Source organism: Astatotilapia calliptera, chromosome 6, assembly GCF_964374335.1.
Source record: "Astatotilapia calliptera chromosome 6, fAstCal68.1, whole genome shotgun sequence".
Classification (NCBI taxonomy): Eukaryota; Metazoa; Chordata; class Actinopteri; order Cichliformes; family Cichlidae; genus Astatotilapia; species Astatotilapia calliptera.
The window spans coordinates 4,214,037-4,237,912 of NC_137427.1; the positions used below are offsets into that span (position 1 = coordinate 4,214,037).

The window sequence follows — 23,876 nt, forward strand, 5'->3', positions numbered from 1 at the left end:
AAAAATAACTAAAACAAAGGGGCCTTATTGAATGACAGAGTTTTCCTGCATAATGTCACTATAAAACAATATCCAGTAAATGCTACCATGGTACTAAAATACCTAACAGTCACACCTCTCATTTATCTGGACACAGGGCCGTGCAGAGATCTTTGAAGGGGCGGGTTCTCAAAGTAAAATCGGCATTTGGTCATATTTGAAATATTAATCGAATATAATCTGTTTTTAATGTATTTTCTTTAAACTACAGTGATTTTATAGCGTAATTATAATAATCCATAATTACGTGGCTATGCATATTAGATAGTTTTCAGTGAAAAATAAGCACCCCAGAAAGGCAGGGGAAAGCCCTGTAACTTACTTTAAAACTAAATATGTCCCTAAAACGGTGGACAGAGCTACAGACCCATGACAGCCTTGCTCGGTTAGCTAGCGGCTAATGACCAGCACTACTTGTGGGGTTATAAAAGGACAGTTGTTGTGTGTCGCAAACACAGCACGCTCATGTGTTTCAATTCGTCAGTTGCCACAAGACAACTTGCCAACGTGTACATAATAAGCTAATACTCCCGTGTGCTGAAGACTGAAGTGTACGTTGTACACCCTGCTTACTGTTTTTTGCGGCATCAGTCTGGTTTAGTGATGGGTCGTTCGCGAACGAAATGGCTCTTAGAGCCGGCTCTTTGACGTGAACGACGAGAGCCGGCTCCTTATCGCGAGCCGTGACGGCTCATGGGGTTTTTTTTTTTTTTCTTTCTCTCACCCTCTCTCTCTCTCGCACTTTTTTTCCGCTTCACTCTGCACGCGAGCCTTGTGCTTTACGCTGGGCAGAGGGGGGAGGGGCGGTAGTTACACTCAGTAGCACAGGAACAGAGCCAGAGGGAGAGAGAGAGAAAGAGAGCCAGGGACAACAACTTCACATTAGAAAGGTATAGTAATCATCCACAACTATTTTCGGTTGCAGATGATAAAGGATTCAGAAAGTGCGGATTCATGCAGGCCCATATGACAGAGAATGTGCATGTTCTTTTTGTTTTCATATTATAATTTATATTTAATTGTGTTTTGCAGTGTTTTGTGTTGTTTTCACTTTAAATTTGTAAAAGGAAACAGCTGAAAATTTAAATAGTTAAAAGTTGAAATGTGAATAGTGTCATGGTCTCCGTGCCTGCCCGGTCGGCCCCACAAGGCTACAATTGCTGTTGCTGTTTTCTCCCTCTCTGCCTGGGCGGAGCTCACTGTGGGCTCCCGCCCTTGGCCCACACACACACCTGACAACACTCACCCATCATCACCGGGAGCACTATTTGAGGCTGGAACACAGATCCTCTCGTCGCTGGATGATTGTACCCCTAACGTTAGTGTTCTCACAGCTCTTGTGCTTCATATCCGTGACTTGTGATTAGTTGGTGACCTGCTTTCTCGTCTGCTTCAGATCTCCCCCCCCCCCCGGACCTGCAACCTCCCTGCTGCGGGAAAGTGTGTGAGTGTGAGCGAAGAAGACGTGAGCGAGTTACCCTGTGATTTCCCCCGGAGTTTTGGATCCCTTCACTGTATATATATTGCACTGCACTGTAAATAAACCACACCTTGGAGATACCTTACCGCTCTGCGTTGAATCCCTGTACCAGATCGTGACAAATAGTTGATTTTTGTATTATATGATTTATTTATTACATTTTATGTGGCGTGAATAAATAAAAATATATTTACAGTGGTCCCTAGAGACAAAGCACATACAAACTTCAAATCACGTACGAACTCTGAAGCATGTACAAACTCCAAAACACGTAAAAACACGTACAAACTCCGAAGCATGTAAAAACTCAGAAGCACATAAAAACTCAAAACACTTACAAAAGACAACAGAAGTGCTCCAGGATGCTGGGCGCAGTGTTGAGCTTTTGTTATCTTGTGGCTACACAATCCAGCAAGTACCAATGACCGGATTTGGTGTGTGATAGTAACAGGTAGATGAACTTTTTTTTAAATTATTTAAATATATTTGAGTGCCTGTGTATAAATACACAAACAATACACACATGCTTTCAATTGTGTAATTTAAGTGATCTAGTAGCTCTGCTTTGGAAGTTCAGTTCATGCTAGAAATGTGTTTTGGAGTTTGTACGTGTTTTGTCTCTAGGGGCCACCGCATATATTTATATATAAACATATATAAATAAAACCACTTTTTTACGTTAGTAATTCCTTTTGTGCATAATTTTATATTATTGTGAATAATAAATTAATTAAAGCAACAAAACAACCTGAAGAGCCGGTTCGGAGCCGAAAGAGCCGGCTCTTTTTAGTGAGTCGAGCCGAAAGAGCCGGCTCTCTAAAAAGAGCCGGAAATCCCATCACTAGTCTGGTTTCCCAGTTCATTTGTGTTTCTCTTACAGCTCCGCACAGTCCAGGAGGAAAACAATGCGCGTGCTCTTTGCGTGCTCGTTCCCGGCTCCTCTGTTGTCAATGGCGAGGATTGGTTAATGGTCATCATGTGACTGATGCGTGCCCGTTCCTTTTATTTACCAAAATTGTGATTAATAGCTAAATGTTATTGCTGAGGGGCACAGGCAGGACTCCACACGCACACACACATTAGAAAAAAGGCTGCACTTGAGTCCTGTCAGTCCGTTTCAGAGGTGTTGTTTTGACTAAAGGCTTAACTTAAAACATGTGCAGTTCAAAAGGTGAGCTTGTACTTGTTGGAGTTCATCCTCATTGGTTACTGCTTCTGACAAACATGACGTTTGTACACAGAAAACGACTTAATGTGACTTTTTCTCTTTCTGCATATACACAGATCTGCCAGGAGGGAGCACTAAAAGATCTTTTTACACTGCACATGACTTCAGCCCACACAAATATTGCCCTTTTTGTGCATTTAAGTCCAAAATAATATTGTTAAAGTTGCTTTTACAAGTTTGTTTATTCAAAGTGAATAAAGCACAGTCTATGTGGGCAGTTTTGTTTTTCTCAGCATTAAGATCTCTCTATCTCTATCTCTCACTCTCTCTATATATATATATATATTCACTCCTGTGAAATAAGCTGTAAAAGCCAGTAGTACAAATATTTTATTATATTTGTTCATCCAGTTGAAAATGTCACTGAGATCTAAAATTACCTTTTAAAGACCGAAGTAAACAAAAAGGCAGCCGACTTTGTAACTGTTAAACTCACAGACTCAGATGGGGCTAATTTACATCAGAGTGAACACAACATCAAGATTATATGTGAACTTACATGTAAGCTTTCTTTCTTTTCTCTCCCTCTGAAATAAGCAGCTGAACCTTTAGCTAGCAACACACCGTGTGACAAACTACACACAAACAGGTTGTGTGTTCACAGATGTTTGTTGAGATGATAGAAATGTATTTGAAAATACCTGACAATAAAAAAACATTGCTCTTTTTGTGCTCAACTTTTGTTTGGGCTTATTTTCAAAACACAAGAAGTAGAAAGTACCAATATTTGTTTAAAAATGTAGGGAGTAAAAAATGCTAGAAAAATAACTACTCAAGTAAAGTACAGATACCTGAAAGTTCTTAAATACATTAACAAAGTATTGATACTTTGTTACTTCCCACCTCTGGGTATAATATAAGTGACAGTTTAAGTGCTATAACTACATGTGCAGAAGGCAGGATAACCTGCGCAACTCGTGCTCCCATTCAGACAACATCTTTTTTCAAGGAAGGACTTTCATATTTCAGCAGAACAATGAAAAATCCCATGATGCATCTATTACAACAGCGTGGCTTCAATCCACACCATTCATCAACTGGGGGGGACCTGACCCAGCTACCATAATGTGGGAGTTGGGGTACAGATCACCAGTCTGTCGCGGGAGTAACACAGACAAACAACCATTTGTGCTCACATTCACAACTACAGGCATATTAGAATCACCAGTTAACCTAATCCTGCTAACTAGCTACTAGCTACAGAGCAGGTCACCTACTAACCGGAAGTTGGTGGTTCGTTCCTAGTCTGCTCCAATCTGCATGCTAAATATCCTTTGGCAATATACTAACTCCATCAGAGTATGAATGTTAGTTAGTTAGATAGCACTACAAACTTAGAAAAGTGCTTGTGTGAATGGGTGTGATTGGGTGAATGAACGAGTTGTGTAAAGCGCTTTGAGTGCTCAGAGTAGAAAAGCGCTATATAAGAACCAGTCCATTTACCATTTCCTTGTCTTTGGACTGTGAGAAGAAGCCACACTACCTGGACAGAACCCATGCAGACACAATGAGAACATGCAAACTGCGCATAGACAGGCCTCAGCCAGATGGTGTCACTCACAAGCTGGCAACACTCGGCCTACACCCAACCCTATCCACCCACCACAGGACTTTATGACTGGCAGGCAGCATTAGTACTAACACTGGCGTTCCACAGGGTTGCGTCCTCAGTCCCATCCTCTACACCCTGTACACCCACGACTGTGTTGCATCCAATAGGGATAACACCATACTAAAGTTCGCGGAGGATACTGCAGTGATCGGTTGCATCACTGGAGGGGACGAAGCTGCTTACAGGAGAGAGGTGGCCGGTCTGGTGTCATGGTGTGAGGAGAACAATCTCACCCTCAACACTGATAAGACAAAATAGATGATTGTGGACATGAGGAAGAAGAAGAGGCCTCACCAGCTGCTGTTCATCCTGGGGCTTGAAGTGGAGAGGGTGAGCAGCTTTAGGTACCTGGCCGTCTACATGTCTGAGGACCTCACCTGCACACTGAACACCACACAGCTGGTCAAGAAGGCTCAGCAGCAGCTGTATTTCCTGAGGAGGCTGGGGAAATTTGGGGTGTTGGCCAAGATCCTCAGCAGTTTCTACAGCTGGATTGTGGAGAGCACCCTGACCAGCTGCATCACTGCATGGTATGGCAGCACTACTGTTATGGACCACAAATGCCTGCAGAGAGTGATAACAAACGCTGTGAGGATCACCAAGACCCCGCTGCCCTCTCTGCAGAACATCTGCCATCGCAGAGTCCATAGGAGAGCTGCCTCCATCCTCAAAGACCCCACACACCCAACACGGACTGTTCACACTTCTGCCCTCGGAACGAAGGTTTAGAAGTGTGAAATCCAGACTCGACTTGATTTTGTATCTCGACTCAGCAACTCCTTCTTCCCCACTGCTATCAGACTCTTAAACAGCTGACCTATTTTAACAGTATCAATAATTTTTGCACTTCAGGTCATCTCACATATCAACCAGCATATTAAGCTCATAGCTCTTTTGCACATAAATCTATCTATTCAATACTTCAATTTTTCTTTTTTGTCTCCATTTATTTATTCATACTATTTGTATTCTATCTATTGTACATATTAACCAGCATCTGTGTGTGGACAGCAGAGAAAGAATTTCATTGTACAGAGAAATGCTTTTTATTGGTACACATGACAATGAATGCTTTGAATCTTTGAATATCTTGAGGCGTTATTATTCTTCCTCGTTTCATTAAGAGCATGATAAAACAATCAAATCTTCAACCCCTTCTCTTCCCAAATGGTTTTGGGGTCAACACTGAACTGCATAGAAAATTCAGCTGCCAACCTGTTAACTTGTTGGAGACTAAACAAGCATCAAGTCATCTTTTCCTCCCAGAGGGGATGATACATGAGGTTATAAAGACTTCCGATATTGTAGAAGTCTATGGAAGAACACATCTGATCAGGATCAACCTCTGGTTGTGATTGTACATAAATAAATAAATAAATAAATAAATAAAGACATTTTTATTTCTATAGCACCTTTCTAGACAGAATCACAAAGTGCTGCACATAAGATAACAAATAATAAAAGGGTAAAACAGACAATATAAAACAGGCAGAAATTTAACCAAACACAGTTTTAAAAAGGTGAGTTTTGAGTTGTTCTTTTAAAAACAACTACTGAGTCCACAGTTCTTAATGTTTGGGGGAGAGAGTTCCACAGTCTAGGGGCCACGGTGGCAAAAGCTCTGCCACCATTAGTTCTCATTTTAGCCTGTTTTATAGCAAGTAAGCCCTGATCAGATGACCTCAGGGACCTGCTAGGGACATAGGGCTGTAGCAGATCGGAGATGTAGGGAGGTGCCAGTCCATGCAAGGCTCTAAATGTCAAGACCAGGATCTTAAAATGTACTCTAAGTTCAACAGGAAGCCAGTGTAGCTGAAATAGCAATGGTGTCACATGAGAATACTTGGAGGATTTTGTCAAAAGTCTAGCTGCAGCGTTTTGCACAACCTGCAGACGATCCAGAGAACCTTTGCTTAGACACATAAACAAAGAGTTACAATAGTCCAAGCGTGAGGAAATAAATGCATGTATAGCTATCTCCAGTTCAGGGCGAGATAAAATAGGGCTTAACTTAGCCACATTTCTTAAATGATAAAAACAAGACTGAACCAGAGATTTCACATGCCCATCCAATGTAAGAGTCGAGTCAAAAGTGACACCTAAATTCCTGATAGAGGATTTAACATACACAGAAAGAAGACCAAGGGCTTTCACTATCTGGGATACAAATCTGTCCGGAGCACATATGAGGACTTCAGTTTTCCCCTCGTTGAGTTGGAGGAAATTTACAGCCATCAAACGTTTGATAGAATTTAAGCAGTCATTTAAAAGCTGAAGCTTAGATAAATCCTGGGGCTTAAAGAGATGTACAAACGAATATCATCAGCATAACAGTGATAAGAAATCTCCTCAAAAGAGCCCATTATGTGCTGGAGGGGGAGAAGATATATTAAGAACAATGGTGTGAGTGGTGAGTGGCTCTACTACCACAGAGAAGTTGTGGCAAAAACACCTGTAATAGTCAGCTAGACCTAGAAACCGCCCAAAACAAGAGAGTTCATCTCTTGTCTTGGGTGTAGGGTGGGACAGAATTGCATCCATTTATGCAGTTATGAGACGAATTTGCCCCTGTCCAACCTGCTTACCTAGATATGTCGACAGCTTTCCCAAACTCGCACTTTGCCAGGTTAAGGGTTAAAGAGGCTTGAGCTAAACAAGTAAACGCAGATCACACTTCACTGTTAACAGCATGATTTTACAACTACAGTCTCTTCAAAGAGCCATTATAAAAGCTATAGTTGGAACCAACTGATGAATACATAGCACTAAATCTGACATTCACACACTTTGGTGATGAGTTTATGGGCTCTGTCACTCATTTCATACCACAATGAATAAAACATTGAGCCCACTTTTGGGTAATTTTTGGTCATTCTTAGAGTCAGAAAGAAACATTATCCAGAGTATACTCACTGGTAACGCTCGTGATTTAAATAATAATAATAATATGATGTGGCTTGTTTTGTGTGTCCAACAAGTTTGCAATTTAGTTTTGGCGAAGAAAATTCTAATGATTTATTCATCTTCTCGTCTTTTAGCGCTAAGTAGCAGAAAGACATAAAGGTCATCTCTTATGTGGTATCTTTTTCCTGGAGTTGTAGAGCTAAAAATGAGATTGGTCTGTTCCAGTTTCTGTTACCTGTCCAAAGGTAATAAAAGTCACCTCCAGACCCCTCTCACAAAATATAGTGTTAAGTTTCACTTTAGTGGATCACATAAACATCATATTAAAACCCTTCTGTCACGGTCCTGGGTCAGTGACCCAGTGTTTTGATTTTGTATTATCATTAAGTCCCCGTCTCTGTGTTATACTTCCTGTTTTACTTTGACGGTCCCTTGTCTTATGTCAGTGTTTCTACTTTTGCTTTACCCATCCCATGTCTCATCATGTTTGATTACTCCCAGCTCTGCTCTTCTCCTGTGTCTCATTCACTCGGTGTCCCTCAGTGTGTTTAAGACCTGTGTTTTCCTTGCTCTGTGTCACGTCGTACCCTCGTCATGCTGTGTGTGGTTCCCTCCGTGCTCCCTGTGATCCGCGTCCCTAGTCTCTCGTTCCAGGTTTCCTAGTGTTTAGTATCAGTTTCCAGTTTGTAGTTTGGGTTTGTTTTTTGTGTGTTTGTTTTTATGGAGTTTTTTGCACTGCAATAAAGCAGCCTCTTTGAGTGTTTTTTCCTATGTCTGAGTGTCTTGCGTTTGGGTCCTACATCCTGCCTGCCACACAGCCGTATGACATCTTCCATGTGTTGTAGGATTTTTTTTCTGCCTTTTTTGCTTTATAGTACCTACCCACCACATAATAGCAGAATGGCAAAGTTAATGACAAGTGCAATGGCTGCTCGAACATGCTCCTGAAAAGTGTCTTCAAACATACATTAATTACTAAATAATAATCAGTGAAGAGCATTTTAAAAACGCAGCTTTACATAAAAAGTATTCTGTTACGTTTGATCATCAGGTCTGGTGGACGGTCTCTTGCTGTAGAGTAATTAAGTGTCTTATCCTATATGTAATGCTAAAACAGATGCAGTGTGCGAATACTGATACTGTTTACTTTAATTTCATATTTTGCCATGATCTTTGGTCAGGATGCTGGTCCTGTGGGAGTTTTGATTATCATTGAGAATGAAAAAGGTATTGCTTTAAAAATCAAAGTAAATATTTTAAAGAAAATGTTTGCCTTTGTATTATGTTGGGCAGTAGTACCTGTTTGCAGCAGTTGTTACAGAGACGTGGAAAGAACATTCAATCGTCGTGTTTTTGTGCGAAGAAATGACAAAGACGTTGTACCTGATTCATAGATGAGAATTTCTACACAGCAGACGCCGGTTGCTAAAACGAAAGTTTCAGTTTTGCGTTTGTGAAACTTGATTTTGTCTGTTAGGATTGCATCTGCTTGCAGTATGACTCACAGAGGATCTGCTGCCATAAACAGGAAGGCTCAAACCACACACGGTTGTGTTGAATACTCCTTCCAGAGCATTGCAGATGCGAGGTGTCGCTCTCAAAGACTGTTTTAAGAAAAAAGAAAAAGCTGGTATGAGCTGAGACTCTAGAATAAAAGTTTTTTCAGTCACTGTGACAGTTACTACATTGAGACACAGAAAGTGTGGTACATATATCACAGTTATGTAGTAGTTGTGAACATCAGTGCAGGTTCATCTGTGGAGGTTTTGGCCAGTAATTTTTAAAAATCCAGACTTTGAATCAGTTTTATAAATGTTCAGCACATTTTAGTGGCTTGAAATAATAGTGGCCTTGAATTCAGTGGCACATGCAGAACTGTTTCTGTTATTTTCTCTAGTGAAAAGATTTTGAATGTAAAAAAGTGGACAAAAAAGATCTACTGGTAAGTTTCTCCTGTTGTTGCAGGGCAACTTGCTCAAAAGGGAAAATGCATGTGCAAGGTTTTGCTCTTTCTGTTTAACCCTCTCAGGATCAAATTAAACTTTTTGTTGCTAATGCACAACCAAGTCCTGTAGTGATACTTCTGAGTAAAGAAAAAAACTATAAAATATGTATGTGGGGTAATCAGGTTGTTAGTTTTTAACTGTTGCAAATCGGCAACGCCTGCCTTGAGAGGGTTAAAGGCCTTTAAGATGACAGTGTTTATTCAGATTATTAGAGTCTCTCTTCAGCACCATACACTCACATTTTCATTTGAATTAGTTTGCCCAACGAAAAAAGTAATAAAAGTATAGATGAGATTCACTCCCAATAAATAAATCTTCTTCAAGACCTTACACTTTTTCATTAAATAATCTGATTTAGTGTAACATCACTTAATCAGGTCAACAGCTATCCAGGCTAAAATATTTTGCTCTGCCTCGTGTGAGAATTCAGGCACATTAGAAAAAGCCAATAAAAGGCTCAGTCATCATTTTATAGTTTCAATACTACATTCTGATAAACGCAGTTCTTCTTTTTCTATTAATAAACTCTAACAACAAACTACAAACGAAAGCCTGAAAAAATTCAGTACTGAAAACCATTTCCCTTATTTATGAATTCTGCTTATTCGTATTAAAATGTTTTTTTTTTTAAAAAATGACTCAGCTTTGATATTATTGTTACGGGAGGTCTGTTAAGAGAGCCTCCATGCAAAAAGAATAGGAATTCTAGTGAGGACCAGCAACAAACCACCACGCACACACTGCAATGGGTTACACAAAATTTATTCGTTCTTCCTCTAGGCAAACTACCGGCTGAAGACAACCCCGGCCAGGGATCCAAAGCCCAAAGACCACCGCGGTCCGAGTTCTTCGCCTAGTTACAAACAGGGGAGAGAGGGTCACTGCACGAACACGCAACCAACCGTATCAATCCTGCAGCTCCATAAAACAGGTTTGCCACCCACCTTTTCAGGCTTTAACTTTGTTCGAGGCTGGGGCTCCACATTACCTCCCGGCAGTTAAACTTCCCCGAGCTGGTCCAGTTCTTCTTATCGGGGCGCAGGAGGTCTCCAGTCTAGTGCTCGTTTTCCTCTTTTCCAACACGTCCTTTTTTTCCAGCACGTCCTCTCCTTTCCAGCACGTCCTCTCTTTTCCAGCACGTCCTCTCTTTTCCAGCACGTCCTCTCACAGCTCCATAGGAATACGTCCTCCTTTCCACGTCCTCCGTTTCGTTAAAAGCAAAAACCAGGCCAGGCTAAAAAAATCCTTTCTATTAAAAATGCGCACACTTTGTCCTGGATCTCCGGGGCTCTCCTGCTTCACCGAGGTCCTACTAAAAACAACAACAACACTTCCTGCTTCCTCTCCCCTTTATAAAGAGGAACTCCAATCAGCCGCTCCCTGTATTCAACTCCGCCTCACTGGCAGCTAGGCTAGAGTAAAATCTCCCCTCCCACACAGGTGCAACAACCGTAAATAAACACAAAAACATGCAATTAATCCAAAACAAACTCAAAAACAAAACCAACAAAACTTAAGGGGGGGGGGGGGGGGTTTCTCTCCGTCCTTTCCCACCATGCTATACTCCGTAACACCCACCCCAACTTTTTCCTAGCCCGTCCTCGGGCACTCTACTAAGTATATCGAGGTGGGGGCTTCCCGAGATTTTCACGGGCAGATCTCCTTAAACCCTCCTGAGTTGCAGGGGCGGACTTGTTGGAGGACGGATAGTGACCTGGCCCTGGCATCTGCTGTGCCATACTCCATAGAAGTAACCACTGGTCTGAGGCTGTCGCTATATCATGCGCAGCTGCCGTTCCTGGTTCTAAGGCGCCACCTCCTGTTTTATCATTGACGGAAGGCAAGAAAGTACATATGCGCAGGCGATTACGATGGACCACTCTAACAGGCCCATCTTTACCTTCTGGCCGAACTCTGTAGACTGGGTTCATAGGGTTTGGCTGGCCAACTACAATTTGGATCTCTTCCTCCCAGTGTGCTGCCAGTTTACCCTGTCCGTCCCTTCTTGTCGTATGGACTAAAACCCTTTCCCCCGGGAGCAATGGTGCTGCCCTAGCCCCAACATCATACCTGTCCTTCATCCGGCCTGCAGCCTTCTGGCTGCTCTTTTCCACCATCTGGTATGCCAGCCTCAAGCGCTCATGATGTCTCCTCACCCACTCCTGCGTCGTGGTTGACTCCATGGGTCTCTTCGTCCCCATAAACAGCTCGCCTGGCAGACGAGCATTCCATCCAAACATCAGGTAATGGGGGGTGTAACCTGTAGACGCATGGACAGAGTTATTATAAGCCTGGAGCAGTTCGGGCAAACATTGTACCCACCGAGTCCGCCTCTCTTCCTCTAGGGTGGACAGCATATTTATTAATGTCTGATTGAAACGCTCACAGGCCCCATTTCCCTGAGGATGATAGGCAGTAGTTCGACTTTTCTGACAATTATAATACTGACAGAGCTCCTTTATGAGGGCGGACTCGAAATTAGCCCCTTGATCCGAGTGCAGTTGTTCTGGGCATCCAATTGGCTGAATAATATGTCTCAACAACATCTTCGCTGTAGTTGCAGCGGTCTGGTCCCTGGTAGGTATTGCCCAAGCATACTTTGTAAACAAATCAGTGGCGACCAAAATGTACTGGTATGAGTCTGCCGGTCTACCTAATGTCAGGAAATCAACTGCCACGGTTTGGAGAGGTGCGTGTGTAAGAACAGGGCTAAGTGGGGCCCGACCGTCACCACGACCTTTATGACGTACACACCGTTCACAGGATGTTGTCCAGTCCCGCACTCTCTTCTCCATTTGAAGCCAATAAAAACTACGGCGCAGCATCGAAAGTGTCTTTTCCACCCCCAAATGACCATTCCTTTCATGGAAAGCCTTCCATGTTGGTTGCTGTTCCTCCAAAGGAACAAGGATTTGGTAGTACGCCTCACAGGTGTTGGAATCCACCCCCCTGCGGACCAGAACACCCTCCAACAACTCCAGCCGTGACCATTGTTTCATGTAGTTTAAGACTGCAGTAGGCTCCTGGCGTCTTTCCTCCCCAGATGGCATCTTTCCTCGGGCCATGTAGTATCTCACTCTATGCAACGTGGGGTCCTGCTCTTGTAAGCCTTGCCAGCATCCTGGATCCCAATCGATGTTCACAGCCTGAACCCATGCTTTTTCGTCCACACTCTGTGGAGGCACCAAATCCTGGGGTTGCACCTGCAATGGCATTCTAGACAGAACATCAGCATTCACATTTTCCTGGCCAGGCCGATACTTAATATCAAATTGATAATTTGCGAGCTGGGCTACCCACCGTTGTTCCACTGCGCCCACTTTTGCAGTCGATAAATGGACCAATGGATTATTATCAGTATAAACTGTGAACAGAGACCCCCATAGATAATCTTTAAATTTCTCAGTCACCGCCCACTTCAAAGCGAGCAGCTCCAGTTTAAAGGAGCTATAGTTTGCATCATCCCTTTCGGCGGGTGCTAAGCTTCTGCTAGCATAGGCTATCACACATTCCTTCCCATCTTGTACTTGAGACAGTACTGCACCAAGGCCCACTTTACTGGCATCCGTATAAAGCCGGAAGGGTAATCTGAAATCAGCAAAAGCTAAAATAGGAGCCTCGAGCAATTTCTGCTTCAGAAGATCAAAGGACTGCTGACAATCCTCATCCCAATTTATGGGGATATTCTGTTTTTTATTCTTCGGTACTCCCACTAGCAGCGAGTTAAGAGGCCTAGCAACACCCGCAAACCCTGCAATGAACCGCCGATAATAACCGGCAAAGCCCAAGAAGGAACGCACCTGATGAATAGTCTGCGGGGCCGGCCACTTCTGTACAGCGGCAATCTTATCAGGGTCCGGAGCCACACCCTCACTGTTCACCAGGTGACCCAGGAACTTCACCTGTTGCTGGAAAAGAACACATTTATCAGGTCGCAACTTCAGCCCATAGCTCTTCAATCTTGCAAACACTGCCTGCAGATGTTCTAGGTGGCTGTCAAAATCCGGTGAATATACTATCACATCATCCAGATAGACAAAAGCGGACTCTGTGATTTGACTTCCCAAACAACTCTGCATCAACCTTTGAAATGTTGCTGGAGCATTACACAATCCAAAAGGCATTCTTTCAAACTCATACAAGCCAAAAGGAGTACAAAATGCAGTTTTTTCCCTGTCAGCTTCAGAAACTTTCACTTGCCAATACCCACTTGCTAGATCAAGGGTGGAGTAGTATTTTGATTTAGTCAGCATCGTCAAGGTCTCTTCAATTCTAGGTAATGGATGGGCGTCTTTATGTGTCACTGCATTCAACTTGCGGTAATCCACACAAAATCTCAATTCCCCATTCTTTTTCCTTACCAGGACAATGGGTGCTGCCCAGGGACTTGTACTCTCTCGCACCACCCCTGATCGAATCATATTATTCAGCAATTCTCGCACTTCCTGATACATTTTAGGGGGGATTGGCCTATACCGCTCTCTAATAGGAGGTGCCATACCTGTCGGAATAGAGTGCGTAATTACATCTGTGTGGCCATAATCCTCTTCATCGGCAGCAAACACATCGCCCCACTTCCTCAAGAGACCATTTAACTTTTCCTGCTCCTCCATAGATAGATTCGACCGCCCTTGTGTCATAACTTCAATGTGAGGAGCTTTACCAGATGGTTCCGAGCTCACCTGGGATACGCCCACTTCAACGATGCCTGGCCTGGTTTGCTCAAACGTGACTTCAAAAGGTTCCTGAATGTCGACATTTTCCGTGGAGAATGTAGCCAGGGCCTCATAACGTCGTAACGTAATAGGAAAAGGATTGAGATTCCTTACTTTGATAGGGACCCGGCCTCTATAGACAGTTCCTAGCGATCGAGCAACGGCAACTGTACTAGGCCCTTCCAATGGCTCCACCAAGATACATTGTCCTTTCCTCAGTGTCTGTGGGGCCCTAGCCCAAATCACCTGCTCACTGTGTTCAGGGATCTTCACCGGGTGGCGGTAAGCGGGTCGCAGGGTCCCTACTTGTGGTACGGGGACAGCTGCCTGAATTCTTTGACAGTCCTGAAAAGCAGATGCCCACGCTTGTTGAGCGTCTACAGTCGAGCCAACAGGCCAGGTCTGGGTCTGCGTCTGAGGTTTCAAAAAAAACACATCCCAACATGGAACGATGATGTTCATACCTAATATAGGTAATGCATTAGAATTATTGGGGTCGTCCTTTGAAATCACAATTCCCATATCTTTTAGGGTAATGTCTCCCACCTGTACTTCAGCTAACACATAGCCCACGTAAGGAATAGCCAATCCATTCGCGGCCTTCAGCTTTAGCCAATTAAGATCACTCTCTTTCCCCGGCTCCTGTTCACCAAACAATCTCCTAAAACAGGCTTGTGGCATTAATGTTACATTAGACCCAGTATCCAGCAAAAATGTCACTTCTTTACCATCAATGAATACTTCTACTTGACGGCATGCCCCTAAAAATTGAGGGTGGTTTAACTGAGTTGGACCACTATCATCCTTTCCAATCACCTGGCCCATAGCGACTGGATTTACTCGTTTAAAGCCATCTGAGATGAAGTGCCCCGACACTCTCTTGCCATGTGTCCACTAACTCCACACCTACTACAAATAGGCTGCCCATGCTCATCCCACTTGTGCCGTGGTCGCTCCACTAACCGTGGGGTTTGCCTTGTCACCGGGGGTGGCTCGGACACTTCAACACCTCCCCTATATTGAGGGGAACTAAGGTTCCACCTTTCTCGCTCACCTCTAGGAGCTGAGAACGTCCGTGGCATTGGTGCTGGTCGGACAAATTCCCTCAGCTCCTCCTGAAGAGTATTTTTGAGATCCATAATTTGCTCCTTCATTTCTGCAAGGATCTCCACTTTAAACTTATCTCTCCAATTCAGAGTATCCTGCCACTTTAAATCCCCTCTTACTACAGCACAAGCGGAGTCCTCATGTACACCATACAGCGCATCCGCTTCCAATTGCAGAGCCTCTTTACGCACCTGTTCAAATGAGAGGTCAGGATCGTGCCTTAATAAACGCCGCAGATCACGCTGTATCTCACCCTCCCTAAGACCCAAGACAAACTGATCACGCAGGTGCAGGTCAGCCCGCCGAAACCCTTGTGGCTCTTTTGTCTGCAGGCGATGGCCCAACTCCCTTAAGCGTAACGTGAACTTTCTAATAGGCTCTTCTGTCCTTTGTCTACATTCATAAAACATGGCACGCAGGGTACCCACGGCTGTTTTGTCCCCATACAGTTCTTTAAGCTGAAGAAAGATTTTATCTGGCGTATCCCGCTCCGCTTGTTCCAGAATAAGAATTTCACGTCGTGATTCTCCTCCTAATGCACTCAAGACAAAATCACATTGCTGTTCTATCGACCACTTTTGAGCACGGAGCATTGCGCTAATTTGACTCTCCCAATCTTCATAATTCGTATTAAGCCCACAAAATTTTGGTACCCAGGGCGCACCGATAAAAAATGTTGACGCCATATTCCTGGTTTCAGATAACTCATCCGCCATATTAATCAGTCTAAGGCAGGTAGGTTTGTATACTGGTCACAAATCCTGTCGACAAACGCCAAATGTTACGGGAGGTCTGTTAAGAGAGCCTCCATGCAAAAAGAATAGGAATTCTAGTGAGGACCAGCAACAAACCACCACGCACACACTGCAATGGGTTACACAAAATTTATTCGTTCTTCCTCTAGGCAAACTACCGGCTGAAGACAACCCCGGCCAGGGATCCAAAGCCCAAAGACCACCGCGGTCCGAGTTCTTCGCCTAGTTACAAACAGGGGAGAGAGGGTCACTGCACGAACACGCAACCAACCGTATCAATCCTGCAGCTCCATAAAACAGGTTTGCCACCCACCTTTTCAGGCTTTAACTTTGTTCGAGGCTGGGTCTCCACATTACCTCCCGGCAGTTAAACTTCCCCGAGCTGGTCCAGTTCTTCTTATCGGGGCGCAGGAGGTCTCCAGTCTAGTGCTCGTTTTCCTCTTTTCCAACACGTCCTTTTTTTCCAGCACGTCCTCTCCTTTCCAGCACGTCCTCTCTTTTCCAGCACGTCCTCTCTTTTCCAGCACGTCCTCTCACAGCTCCATAGGAATACGTCCTCCTTTCCACGTCCTCCGTTTCGTTAAAAGCAAAAACCAGGCCAGGCTAAAAAAATCCTTTCTATTAAAAATGCGCACACTTTGTCCTGGATCTCCGGGGCTCTCCTGCTTCACCGAGGTCCTACTAAAAACAACAACAACACTTCCTGCTTCCTCTCCCCTTTATAAAGAGGAACTCCAATCAGCCGCTCCCTGTATTCAACTCCGCCTCACTGGCAGCTAGGCTAGAGTAAAATCTCCCCTCCCACACAGGTGCAACAACCGTAAATAAACACAAAAACATGCAATTAATCCAAAACAAACTCAAAAACAAAACCAACAAAACTTAAGGGGGGGGGGGGGGGGGGTGTTTCTCTCCGTCCTTTCCCACCATGCTATACTCCGTAACATTATTACGCCACATTAATGGAAAATTAAGCACACAAAAGGGATGAAATTAGTGACTGCACTAATATATTCTGTTTTCTATCCTCAGATCAATGCAGAATAAACAGTCAGTAGCCCAATTTGTCTGCTTCATATGTCTCATCCTCGAGTTCCCTGTTTGATGGAGATCTGACAGCAGTGTGTGAAACTCCCATTTCTTGACCTTCACATAGATATGGACAGATGACATTCTCATTTTTTTTCTCAAAGACCTTGCTGTGTCCATATATATAAGCTGAGAAATACAATTATGTTAAAAAAAAAAAAGACATCATTAACTAATGCCTGGAAAACAGCAAGGGCATTGGTGAATCCAAAAGGCAAATAAAAAACAAGTATTACAAGTAAACAAGTATAAAAAAACAACAAGAAACTTCATACAAGTTATTTCCAGTGAGGTGTATATGAACCTGCACAGCCACTATTTTTTCGAGAGTTTTGGCTCGGAAGGGCAAATTTGAAATTAGCCTGAAATTATTTAAAACGGTACGGTCTGAACCATTCTTTTTCAAAACTGGAGTTATTATTGCAGTTTTAAGAGAGGATAGAACAGAACCAGAGATAAGAGAGGAGTGTGCGATATTAACTATCAACGAGCCAAGAGAGGGGAGGGAAAGTTCAACAAGATTAGTGGGTCAAGTTTACACGATGACAGCTGAATTATTGTAGGAAGTTCAAAACTGTTAGAGAGGAAGACAGCTGAGTAGGAGAAAAAACAATTGACCATATCATGAGTTGGCCAAGTTCAGAAGAATACCAGGGGACAGAGCGAGAGAAGGAAACAGTTTGAGTTTTCTATATCTGTATCCAAAAATATCCAGATATTTTACCAAAATCATGTGGTTTAAGGATTTAGTCGGTCTTACACCCGAGATAACACCCTCAGTTCACATGTCAGTGCATATATGACATGGGAAATTGTCTTTATTCATTTGCAGATACAAAGGTGGTTTGTGCATCTGTTTATCTTACAAACATTATTTCACTTTTACTAAGATACAGAATTTCTTTTAAAAAGAAAAAAAAAGTCATAATTCATGTTCACATGGATACAGATCTTAGGATATATTCCAATGGAAATTAACAGTGTAAAGGCAAGACATTTAAAACACGGAAAAGCAAACTAAAAGTACAAATATGCAAACAACAGTAGACTAAAAATATTAGGGAAATTAAAGGAACATGTTGTTTTCCACCCTTTAATATCTACATTTCATTTACATTTTCTACATTTAAAATTGGTGTCTTACTTTGCCAACATCATCCACAATTTCTAAATATCTGATGTAATCTCAGATTTAAACTCCCAAATTTATGAAGTTTATTGTCAATCCAGCTGCAAACTTTTTATTATCAACACTTTTGTCTACCTAACTTTCATGTCTGTAACGAACTAAAGATCTTCTCACTCACATTAACTCATTTAGTGAGATCAGAATCAATTATTCAAAATTTTAATTACTCTACAAAAATCAACATATTAAACACAGTCAGATATAATACAAGGTGAAGTGCTTTTTGAATAAATACCTGTGCAGAAGGCAGCAGAGCCTTTTCATATAGGTGGTAACTATTAAAAATATTACAGTGTATCAAAATGTAAATAATGTGCATTAATGGGGAATACATGGTAGGCTATTGACATTAGCAGAGAAGGAATTATTAAGCGTGTTAAATAAGTTGTGTTAAACAGTCACATGAACAACAATTATTAAACCTTGGGTTTCTGCATGAACTATGGATTGCTACAGGTATGACTCTTTAGTCACATCTCAACAGAATATTAAACAGAAGTGCTTGCCTCTTGTGTCTGGCATGAACAGCCTCCTTCATGGAGGTGTCTACAAACTCGCTGATGTTTTCCTGTGCTGTGACCATTGAACATTTGTAGAAAGCCAATCCATCTGATGCTTATTCAGCTTCATGTCTGGTGTCATTGATTTTTCCCTGATGTAGCTGAACCCACAATTATTGCATGAGATGTAAAAACCTAATTCAGAAACAGTAAGAGTACTGTAAAAAGTAGAAATAGAATGCACTGATTTGTAAATCTCATAAACCTATATGCTGCATGGCATGATTCTGGCATCAGTGTATGAGCTCAGGAACCCTAACAGAAATCACTGTGAAATGCAGGTTAAAGCTCTCTCATCCAAAGATTAAACCATACGTGAACATAATCCATAAATGCCACCGAGTTAAGGCAATGCACTGAGGCAAAGTGCGAAATTCTTCTGTAGCCAGGCAAATCAAAATTTGAACTGTTTTACACTGTGGTTTATGTGTTGCAACTCATGAAGAATAATAAGAGAATTAAAAAATATGGGGGGGTCATCTGGGACACAGACCCAGATCATACCCCTAAATCACGTTTTCTACTTGTGTCCAGTCTGAACTATGCTAAACTGTCACTAAGACTAACAAATGTTCCATATATTCCAAATCCTCCTTGACTTTATGCGTTAATGGTAACAGTAGCTTCATCCTTTTTCTCCTCAGCAGCACCATCATCATGAACCTTATTTTCCTCAGAAGGTTGATCAGATTTGTTATCAGTGCCTGACTGCTTGATCTGTTCATCATCGGGGGGAGAGGAGATGAGAGGTGATTTTTCCTGCGTTTGATTATCATTGGAAGATTTCTCAGATTTCTTATCAGTCCCTACAGTTGAAGCAGGGATTGGTATTACAACAGTGTCATCCTCAAGATCATCTTCTCCAAACTTTTTCCTCTTGAAGCAACCGAGCTTGTGACAGACACAAAGAGAATCATTAGACCAAATAGCAATTTGGTGATCTCAGTGCAGTTATGGAGATTCAGACAACTTGATATAAAGATAACAGTCTTCAGGCTGAGTATAAACTCTCACCTTAAACAGGATGATTGTGATTATGATCAGAAGTAAGAGTCCCAAACCGGCTCCAGTTAAAATGATCAGCATTTTATTTGGGAGGATAAAGAAATCAACCCGAACTTCAGTCTGTTGGCAGAGAAAACACAAGATTTCAAAGTAGTGCCTTACCATTTTTAACATCACTCTAGTAAATAGTTTGAATAATTATAATAATTATTCATGTAAAGACTGAAGGTACCTTTTTTGTTGGAAATTTGAATGGTGTCAAATGGTCTTTATTCTGTGGGTAATAGATATAATAAATTAGGTTTACTGGAAAAGCAATGACAGAAATATGCTGTGGTCAAAATCAAACATACCTCTGGATCGTTCAGCACATACCGAGCGTCGTCATAGCCAACATGTACAGAACTTACAAAGTTAATCTTTCTGCTGTCTCCAGTGTATTTTTTCAGAAAAGCAACATTCTGTAAAGTAAGAGCAGATTAATTAATCTTAAGTAATTTATTATTTTTATATATGTGTAATGTGTATTCTGTGTGTATTTAGTACATACGGCTGCCTGTTGTGCGGCTTCTTTAAAGTGGACTTTTCCCGATAGTGTAAACTCAGCAGATGCATAGTTCTTCAAATTGAAAGTGTTGCAGACGATGGCCACGCACTTATTTTTTGGTAAGCAGTTCTGTTCCACAACCCCAAGAAAATGTTTTAAATGAGACGTATTATTCTTTTCATTACTTCTTCATCTGTCATAAATACACTGCAGTAATTGTGGATACTAATATGATGTTTTAAATTACATCAGTACAGTTGGAAGTATTCTCTAAACACTCAGTTTGATGTCCCTGATAGTTGCTTTATCGAATATTGTCAATACAGAAGAACCAGCTGTTCAAACCTTCTGTTTTTGAGGGGCAGCCAATCCGAAGAAAGTTGGGTTAAGGGAAAGAAAATTAGATAAAGCTTCTTGTTTTAAATGGAGGATGAATTGAGAGGTTGTTGCAAAGTCATTTATAAGATAAGGATTACTTTGAACTGTGCGTCATGTAAAGTTAGTCTAATAGAGTCCAAGCACGAATAAATAAAAGCATTAGCACAACAGCTTCCTTTTAAGGTATTAATAATTTTACAAGACCTCAATATTTTATTAAATCTCTTGTACTTACCTTAAATTTGTGGTTAGTAGCGGCTGTGCACTGTGTTTTGTTCTTAAAGAGAAAAAGTATGGTAAGCTTTAAGGTTCTATATTTTCATATGGAGCAGCAGTGTTCAGACACAAAATTACCTCCTTGACAAAGATTTGATAGCTTTTCATTTCAAAGCTATGCTCCAGTTGAGTTGGGAATTCCAGGGTGATGGTTGCAGGAAACTCCTTAAAACCAGTGTTATCTATCTGTAAATTGTCATAGACAAAATGGTCATTTTAAATAAATACATGTGGAAATATTCAGTTTTCTGATGAGAATCAGATGAAAATACTGATAACAGCCTTGTATCAGTCAGTTACAACCAGTTAGTTTAGTTTAGCAAGAACATGATCGATAATTTTGATTGATCAGCTGAAAACTGAAATCAATACGGGAAAGCCATCAACTCCTCTAATGGCCACTTGAGGCTTGGTCTAAACCACAGACAGTATAAAAGGTGGACGTAGGTTCTGGGTCTGAAAAGTGAAGCCAACAAAGTTCCTTAAACTTGCATTATTTTGAATGGCCTCCAGGGGGCGATACACAGGGTTATGAAAATACTTCTGGCTCTATAGAACCAGTCTATGGAAGAACGGGCCTGAACTCTGGAAACAAATTATTGATAGGCTAACATCTGATTTTGTGTCACCCTGACTAAATGAAGATCAATATGGTTTTAAAACTGCATCTTGACAATTAAAGTATTCAATGAGATCATTGATCACCAGTTGAGTTGGATAGTTTCTTGTTACAGAGTCGTCATGTGTCTTACCCCAGCGGTGCCCGACCCCGGGCCACGGACTGGTACCGGTCCATGAGTCATTTGGTACAGGGCCCCGAGAGTTGAAGCTCGGGTGTGAAATGTATGGTTTTCAGTGTTTTTATCATTAACTCTGTTTCCCTGGGTCTTTCCCCGTGTTGTAGTTGTACACACAACTACAACACGGGAAAAGTAAGATCTTATTTTGAAAGAAATATTTACGCGTTACCATGGTGACCAGAGAGCATTACGGGGCAGAGAGGAGGACGCTAAAGCTACACAATTACACAGAGTTAACGATTATTATTATATTTACGAAATACCGAGTTTTTGTCTTGGTCGTGTCAGTCTATTTTGTTGTATTTATCCGCGACACCTTAAAGACCGGTCCGTGAAAATATTGTTGGACATTAAACCGGTCCGTGGCGCAAAAAAGGTTGTGGACCGCTGTCTTACCCTGTATGTAATGTTCATTTCTTTAGGTGCAGTCTCATCTGAGGTGAAGTTCAGATAGGTAGTGCTGTCTTGGTTCCTGAAAAGATGATCGCAGCATGCCACTGAACAATTATACAACTACTGACTTGTAGAAATAGATTAAACATAAGGATACACATAATATTTTATGTGAATAGTGATACTTACACTGTTAAAATCATTTTAATTTCAAATTGCACTGGGATGCTTTCGGTGAGGGTGCTGGTCCTGTTTGAGTCTTGATTATCACTGAGCGTGAAAAAGACATTTCTTGTAAATATCAAAATAAATATTTTAGAGAAATGTTTATGCAGTAGATTGTTGTACCTTTTTGCTTCAATTATCATGGACATCTTGTCATTCCACTCATAATTATGCATGACATGGAAGGAAGATTGAAACGTTGCCTTTTTGTGGGAAGAAATGAAAAAGATGTTAGGCCTGATTCACAGATGAAGAGAAAAGATGTAAGGAGGAGAAGCTGGAAGCTAAGACTGAAGTTTCAGAGACTTGGTCATTTGTGAAACTTCACTTCTGTCTGTTAGGATGGTATCTGGATGTTTTATGACTCACGTAGGATCTACTGCGATACACAGGCTGGCTCACACCACATATGGTTTTGTTGCGTTCTTCTTGATCCCGGCAGTCGTGCGTTGTTAGTCTTGATGACTGTTTTAAGAAAAGAAAATGGTTGGTATGAGCTGAGACTCTAAAATAAAAGTTTTTACACCTACTGTGACATTTCCTTTGATACACTGCAGGTAACACTAAGTTTAAACTTTTGAAGGTTAAGCTATACTGCATAGTGTAGTGGAGGTCACCGAGGCATTGTATAACCTGACCATCATCACACACACACATATATATATATACACACATATATATATCCTAACCCTAACCCCGTCATGCATATATATGATGTTTAGTCCATCTTAGTAGTTTGAGACAGTTCAGTTAAATGTGCAGAGCTGTCAGCTTTCAGGAAGTTTCTATAATTACATATGAAAATTAATATTTTAATATGAATATTTGTGATATTTTGTCAGCATTTTTCAAAGAACTGTCTAGAGGAAAGATTTTAAGGATGTGGGTATGAAGGGACATTTTAAGATTCTGCCTTTCTCTGTGATAAGCTGACTAGGCTTAACGAAAGGTTGCATAATGTCATCTTTGTCTTTATGGCAGGGCAAATAATTATTTGATTACCTGCTGCATTTATGTTTGAAGAACCATAAAATAACCATGGATTAGCCCAAACCTACACCGGAGCAGCTTGTTAATGATCTGAAGAACAGCATGTGTAAAACACTGTGCCGTAATGAACTAAAATCTTAAAATTTTGAAACACTTGCTTTGATGTTGTCCTAAATTCACACACAGGGGAAGGATGCAACTGAACATCACTTTAACCTGACAAGAGCAGGTGAGAAGAAATATCGTGCTATGCTTCACGGTGGACTGACTTTGCATTTCTAAGAACTAAATGAGTATAATATGCTTAAAAAATACTTATAAAAAAGACATTATATTCAACCTGTCGCAATCTGTTCATGTCTGTAAGCGATATCAAATACTGCCAATCTCAAAATGTTCTAGAAGTCCGTGATGACAAAAATAACGTATTCATCAGTAAAACACAGTAAACTTGCCAACATGTCTCCAAAAACCGTCTGCTCATAACCTTGTTGATGCTGAGCTCTGTTTTGATGTGCAAATGAAAATAGATTGCATGCATTTAGTTTCTCCTGCATTTTATTACACAGTGGTCACTA

The 23,876-nt window shown here is 41.6% G+C and overlaps 1 protein-coding gene and 2 long non-coding RNA genes across 3 annotated transcripts in view; all 3 read right to left on the minus strand.

Moving 5' to 3' along the window:
- Positions 1 to 10,013: 10,013 nt before the first annotated feature.
- On the minus strand, positions 10,014 to 15,022 carry LOC145429194 (uncharacterized). The gene is made up of 2 exons (XR_013909413.1): positions 13,070 to 15,022; positions 10,014 to 11,529 (listed from the first exon to the last, which is right to left on the minus strand). It is a non-coding gene; the product is annotated as an uncharacterized LOC145429194 (long non-coding RNA).
- Positions 15,023 to 15,961: 939 nt separating this feature from the next.
- On the minus strand, positions 15,962 to 16,487 carry LOC145429279 (uncharacterized). Its single transcript, XR_013909521.1, has 2 exons — positions 16,160 to 16,487; positions 15,962 to 16,068 (listed from the first exon to the last, which is right to left on the minus strand). It is a non-coding gene; the product is annotated as an uncharacterized LOC145429279 (long non-coding RNA).
- Positions 16,488 to 17,723: 1,236 nt separating this feature from the next.
- Positions 17,724 to 23,876, minus strand: part of LOC113023604 (integrin alpha-M-like) — a 33,185-nt gene continuing 27,032 nt past the window's right edge. Inside the window, exons 21-31 of the mRNA XM_026169781.2 lie at positions 22,678 to 22,773; positions 22,432 to 22,511; positions 22,273 to 22,353; positions 22,087 to 22,162; positions 20,969 to 21,076; positions 20,850 to 20,891; positions 20,240 to 20,365; positions 20,043 to 20,150; positions 19,922 to 19,963; positions 19,699 to 19,809; positions 17,724 to 19,575 (exon numbers count right to left, since the gene is read on the minus strand). Of these exons, the coding sequence (XP_026025566.2) occupies positions 19,285 to 19,575; positions 19,699 to 19,809; positions 19,922 to 19,963; positions 20,043 to 20,150; positions 20,240 to 20,365; positions 20,850 to 20,891; positions 20,969 to 21,076; positions 22,087 to 22,162; positions 22,273 to 22,353; positions 22,432 to 22,511; positions 22,678 to 22,773 (1,161 nt within the window). The 3' untranslated portion in view covers positions 17,724 to 19,284. The remainder of the gene's footprint in view (positions 19,576 to 19,698; positions 19,810 to 19,921; positions 19,964 to 20,042; positions 20,151 to 20,239; positions 20,366 to 20,849; positions 20,892 to 20,968; positions 21,077 to 22,086; positions 22,163 to 22,272; positions 22,354 to 22,431; positions 22,512 to 22,677; positions 22,774 to 23,876) is intronic.